General features: G+C 39.2%; 1 protein-coding gene across 1 annotated transcript; it reads left to right on the top strand.

The window, feature by feature from the left end:
- Positions 1-3,146: 3,146 nt before the first annotated feature.
- LOC107727796 (guanylin-like) lies at positions 3,147-4,205 on the top strand. Its single transcript, XM_016537786.1, has 3 exons — positions 3,147-3,265; positions 3,551-3,737; positions 3,843-4,205. The coding sequence occupies exons 1-3, from the start codon at positions 3,194-3,196 to the stop codon at positions 3,899-3,901; spliced, it is 318 nt and encodes a 105-aa protein (XP_016393272.1). The 5' UTR covers positions 3,147-3,193; the 3' UTR covers positions 3,902-4,205.
- Positions 4,206-6,103: the final 1,898 nt, after the last annotated feature.

Here is a 6,103-nt window from a genome sequence, read left to right as displayed (position 1 = left end):
GACTGACAGAGGAGGAGCTGGGGATGGAGGAGGGTAATTAGCTATTGAGCAATGCAAAAACTGCTGATACTACTGCGGGACCTTATATATGAATACTTAGATAGGTGTCGTATTCCCATAGGTTGATGGGGATCAGCTGAGAGTCAGCTGATGCGAGCTTGACTAACGTGACCTGCCAGAACTGACGCTACGCTAGATATATCTAAATAAAATAAGTATGTTAATTATGAGAATTATTGATAATGGTTTAATACGAACTTTCATATACTGCTCTTTTGGTCTTCCTTTATATAGCACATTGACTTTGATTACATAATAGTGATTTGTGATAACAATGAAGTTCCCTTTCAAGGGAACTTCGAACTGCGTCCTCTAGGGGTCGCTATGGGGAACGCCTCGTCGTGACCCGTGTCTGAAGCATACATTGAAAAAACACCAACAACACGTTGGCCGGCGACAGCCATGACGTCACTACCGGTGCGACTATAGTATAAATAGGCGCCGGGAGCACACATCATTCTCTTCTTCGTCTTCACTGACCGGTCTGTTTGAAGAAAGTTATGGATCGCGCCACGGCGAGGCTTTACTTGCCGTGGAAAGGGCAAAGAAAGTGATGTCGGAGGTCATCTCGATGAACGTTATCTTTCTGGCAATAACCCTCCAGCTCAAGTGAGCCTTCCTTTCTTCCTGATCTCCATACAGAGATCGAGAAGGAATGGAAGAGGCCGTTTTCCTCACGCATCCATCGATTCTAGCATATGAGTTATGCCAACATCGAGGCGATGCACGAAAATGGCTATGAGAAGATGCCCCTATAGAGAGACGCTGGCCAGCTATCTCTCTATGGGTGAGACGTCCTCTCTTAAGACTCCCTCCTTGCCATCTAAGCCTCTTCAGGATACATCTCACTTGAATGCCAGGGCATATGCAGCAGCAGCAGGTCGGGCTGTCGCTTCATTGCACATGATGGTGCTGCTCCAGGCATATCAGGCTGACCTGCTGAAAGACCTGGATAAAGGCGAGGGCCTTTCTCCTGATGAGGTAGCTGAGTTGCGCCGCACCACGGATCTCGCTCTCCGTGCTACTAATCAGTGTGTATTTAATGCGCTGGTGGTTGTGTGTATAATCCATCTGCTAGCTTTCTTTGCAGTGTTTTCCGGGACCTGTGTGTTTTTGTCCTTTTCTAGTGTAGGTCCTCGGTGAGCACACCCTCAGTTGAATTCAGAAACCGGGTGCTCGACTTGCAGTGTTTACTTCACTCGTCGATATGATGTCCAGCCGGTATGATAGCCTGGTTTCAGCTTCATGCTTCCTGGATCATGCGGCCAGGTCACAGGCTTCTGCTGGAGCCTTCCTGATCATCAGCCCCCCGGCACGGCACTGCAGAATCTTCTGGACGTCCGGGCTGGGTTTATGCTTTCAGGCTGCCTTGTCTGGTATACCGTATCTTGGTCGCCCTGAGGGGCCTCCTAGTCACCAGGATATCCCCTCTTGTTTGCACGCTAGTACCCTGCATTCTTTCTAAAATCCTGTATGGTAAGAGCTACGCACGGCAGCCTCATGCTCTTTCTTGAGTGGTTTAAAACCCTCTAGGTTTCTTGCCATGCTGCGGATGCAAGCTTCAGACGAAGAAGTAGATGATGTGTTCTCCCGGTGCCTGTTTATACTATAGTCGCACCGGTAGTGATTGTTGCCGTTTTTTCAATGTATGCTTCAGACACGGGTCACGACGAGGCGTTCCCCATAGTGACCCCTAGAGGATGCAGTGTCTCGTTCCCTACTCAGGGAACCATGGTTACATACATAACCTGAGACGTAATTTTTTTTAGTTCTCATTTTAGTTCATAGAAGTCTCTTATGTTCACCAGGGCTGCATTTATTTGATCAAAAATACAGTAAAAATAGCAATAATGTCAATTATTATTACAATTAAAATTTATTTTATTTGAATTTAATTTATTTCTGTGATTGCAAATCTGAATTTTCAGACTTCAGTGTCACATGATCCTTCAGAAATCATTCTAATACGCTCACTTTCTCGTTATTAATGTTAAAAACAGTTTATGGAAATTGATAAATTTTTTTCAGGTTTCTTTGATAAATAGAAATTTTAAAAGAATAGCATTTATTTCAAATAGAAACTGTTGCTTTTGATCAGATCAGTTTAATTCATGTTTGCTGGATAAAAGTATTAATTTATTTATAATTCATGTATCTCAATACTGTTAAATATTTGTAAAAAGAAATTAAACTGTTTTTAAAATCATACAAGCGAAATGGGAAAATTTGGCAAAATTTAAATGCAAACAACAGCAGAATTGTAATTTATTAGCCAAATATTGTGTTTATTTGAGCATTATGCCTTAACCATGTTTACAACTGACACATTTGCACCAAAAAATACAGTGGCTTAATTAAGACTGATGTACGCTGAAGACTGATGATTTATATAGTTAGTTACATTTACTTTTTCTTTGCTGTCCATGACCCTTTCACAACATTTTTGGGTCACCGTGACCCACTAGTTGTGAACTAGTGCCCTAGACTAAATGTTTAAAAGCAATCTTATGATCTTCTTTAAATATGTATATCTTTAAATATTTATGTATTATTTTATATATCACTCATAGGGTCCAGAGAAAGTCTGTTTTCACTTTTAAAACATCCACAGAGGAATACAACAATCTTACAACATGATATATTAGATCATTAGTGTAATATTTGCAAAAAGTGTACTACAGACAATGACTAAACATTTAGTCATAGCCTGTGATCATGGAAAAAATGACCTAAAGTGTAGCTTTGTTTCGATATTTGCTTGCATTGGTATTCTCATTAGTTTTAGCCTGCTCCCAACACAAAGACACTATTGTGTGCTCATTGTGTAGTTATTAATTAACCCTAACTACAAAATGAAGAACAGGACACTAGACAAACCTAACTAAAAGATCCATAAAAGTGTATGTCACAACTACAGATGAGGTCACGCAGGATTTATGAAATCTGTTTTACGACATCGTAAAATTTATCCTCTTTATTCATTAACAGCAAAGAAACAATGAGAGGTTCTGATAGGTGGCTGGTCCGGGGATCAGTTCCTATATAAGAGGAGACAGAAAGAGGAGAAAGGCAGAGATTGCAGTAACCACAACTGGAAAAACAGCTAAACCGTTCTCGAGAAGAGTCAGCCAGCATGAAGACCGTTTTGTCTGTCGCTTTCCTCCTTGTAGCTCTTTGCCTGGTCTGTGAGGCTGTGCAAGTCCAGGTAAGCTCAAGCTTTTATTGCTGTCATTACTGCTTCTTTGTAATTAAAAACATCTTACTAGTTTAAATGAACCTTATGAACACTCTATTCCATGATTTATGGATGTAATCTCCTCAGAATTGCTTCAGTTTGCATCTGACCTGATTCTGAAACGTGTATATTGTTGTATATATGGCACAAATGTGTATTCAATAAAGGCATGAGTCATTTGCGTTATTTGCATTGTTTGGCCTTGGCATTGAGAATTGAACTCATCCATTTATTTCTACAATTTCCCTCCTGTAGGAAGGTGATTTTTCCTTTTCGTTGGACTCGGTGAAAGTTCTCCAGCAATTAATCGACCAACCACGAACACAAAACCCTCGGTTGGCCAAGACGAGCTACTTTTCTGTATGCTCCAATCCAACTCTCCCACAGGAGTTTAAGCCTCTGTGCATGCAGAGAGGAGCAACAATGTCCTTCGCTAGGCTAGGTAATAGTCGTGTACAATAATTGTACACAATGTGCTGTCAATAAATTATATTGTATTGCTTGATAAATCCCAATCTAACCTGAGATACCGTTTTGTCTTTTTCAGCATCTGTGGCTGTGGACGTCTGTGAAATATGTGCTTTTGCGGCTTGTACCGGTTGCTAACTCCTCCCATCATCCCCTTGCTTGATCATCCTCCACTTAATAAAATCAGCATATTTTCATTTACTGCCATAAGTTCTCACAGTGCGAATGTTGCCTGAATGGCAAAACTCAAAATGGCAGCAAACTGTTACTTATAAACTTCCTTCCCCTCTTTGCTTTCCCACGGTTTGTTTTGTTACAGCACATATTTCATTTATTTAAGGAAAGAAGTGTCTCTTTTATTTTTCTATTTCTCAGTTTTGCTGGGTTTTATATTCATTTGTTTGTGGTAATGCTTCAGTGTTCATTAAAGTGCATTGAAAATCTGTTCTCTGTGCATCGGGTATAATTTTTATTGTAGAAAGAATGTGATTGATGTTACAAATATGTTATTCGGTTTTACAGCCAAAACTAGACAATTAGTTCATTTTTAATGGATGGAGAACTTGGGATGTCCGAGTGTAAACCATTTAATTACATACTTTTTCACTGACAGGAGGAAGCAGACTACTTCATGTTTATATTCAGTCAGTTTGAAAGCAACATACACCATGAGTTCTTGATGAGGTTTGGTGGGCTGTTGCTCATAAAAGATTCATTGATGTTGAGTGACAGGAACATTAAGTGTGAAGACTGTATTTACTAATATATGTCTTCAGGAAACTACTTGACTGCTCATTTAAATATTCCATATTTTCATTACCTACTTGACATGAAATATTTTAGGCGTGGATGTGTGTCTTTGTGCGAGTTTTGAAATGTATGCATGTGTATGGTGAAACCGTTCTGCTGATTGCATGCAGGCAGCACATCAATACATCACCCCAACATACCACAGTCCTGATCATTTGTAGTCCGGATTAGAATCCAAACCTTTATGCAGCACAACATTTACCACCTTGATTTGCTGCCCTGTGCTTTGAGTAAAAATGTCTTAGGTACCATGTTCTTTTTGTGTACTGTTCTGTGTTTGCTCGTAAGCTCCAGAAAAAAGAAGCAAGCTGCTGATGGAACTGTAATTTACCTGTTTTGAAAGCTTCAGTGAAATGGTAAACAACAGAATGGAGAGTGCACCATTTCTTTCGCTTTGAAGGTTTTGGTCATTAGGGAGGGCTTCTCTCCTAGACCAACCAGCCCTAAATAAACAGTTGTTTTGAATTTAAGGTGACAGTAGTGAAACCATCAAAAGAAGAAGACATGAAGCGTCATGCACCTATTTTGTGAGGCATTAGTGGCATTGGCCGTTTTGGTGCCCATACAGGAAAGGTATGATACTGTATGTGATTTACTATTTAAACACTGATTTAATATATTTGGGGTTGGTAAGATATTTAAATGGTTTCTTATGCTTAGCACGGCTGCCTTTACTTGACAAAAACTAAGAGTAATATTGTGAAATATTACAGTTTAAAATAACTGTAATATTTTAAAATGTCATTTATTCATCTATTTTCAGCAGCCTTTACCATTAGCTTCAGTGTCACATGAGTCTTCAGAAATCATTCTGTTGTGCTGATTTAGTGCTCAAGAGACATTTCTTTTTATTGTCAATGTTGAAAAATGTTCTGCAACTTAATATTTTTGTGAATAGAATTAAACTGATTTTTTTACGACATAAGTCTTTACATGTACATGTATGTACATACATTGTCATATACAGTATAAGAGAAAATGTGCTCAAGGCACTTGTGAACAACACTCCATTTGCTGATAGTGATAGTAGTTTTGCGAATTCAAAGGCCATCACAGGCACAAACTGACAATGGCTCCCAAAGGAGCATGCAAACAAAAAAAGAGGTCAAGAGGCTACTAGATGTAAGAATGTAGAGTCAGATTGTATTGTGTCTGGAGCAACAGCTGTCACACATCAAATGACATACTGTCTGCAAAGTTAACATTTAGCAATATGCATTGATGCAATTTTTCCCAATCTCTTTGTGTTTAGTGGGTTTTATTGCACAGCTGCAATAGCTCAGTGGATTGACGCAAGTACAGTATCCTGTTGTGTCACCGGCCAAGTTTATCAGAATTACTCTGATGCAAAGTGTTTTATCGGCATGCATTATTAGATCATAAATGAGATGAGCAGCGGACTGATATATGCTACAGTGTTTCTTTGGATGTGAATATTAAGTAATGCTGCCTGACCAAAGAATGCAGCAATGGAGGCTGTTCACACAAAACATGTTTTGAGACAGGTTTTTTTTTTTTTTTTTTTTTTTT

This window comes from Sinocyclocheilus rhinocerous, unplaced genomic scaffold (assembly GCF_001515625.1).
Source record: "Sinocyclocheilus rhinocerous isolate Xijiao unplaced genomic scaffold, SAMN03320098_v1.1 scaffold576, whole genome shotgun sequence".
Taxonomy (NCBI): Eukaryota; Metazoa; Chordata; class Actinopteri; order Cypriniformes; family Cyprinidae; genus Sinocyclocheilus; species Sinocyclocheilus rhinocerous.
The sequence above is the reverse complement of the archived record's forward strand: the minus strand, read 5'-3'. Positions and strand labels throughout refer to the sequence as shown.

Bases quoted from the DNA above. Each gene is read 5' to 3' on its own strand.
- LOC107727796 (XM_016537786.1), top strand. From the start codon at position 3,194: ATGAAGACCGTTTTGTCTGTCGCTTTCCTCCTTGTAGCTCTTTGCCTG. The intron at 3,266-3,550 runs GTAAGCTCAAGC...TCCCTCCTGTAG, and splicing joins GTGAGGCTGTGCAAGTCCAG to GAAGGTGATTTTTCCTTTTC. The intron at 3,738-3,842 runs GTAATAGTCGTG...TGTCTTTTTCAG, and splicing joins AATGTCCTTCGCTAGGCTAG to CATCTGTGGCTGTGGACGTC.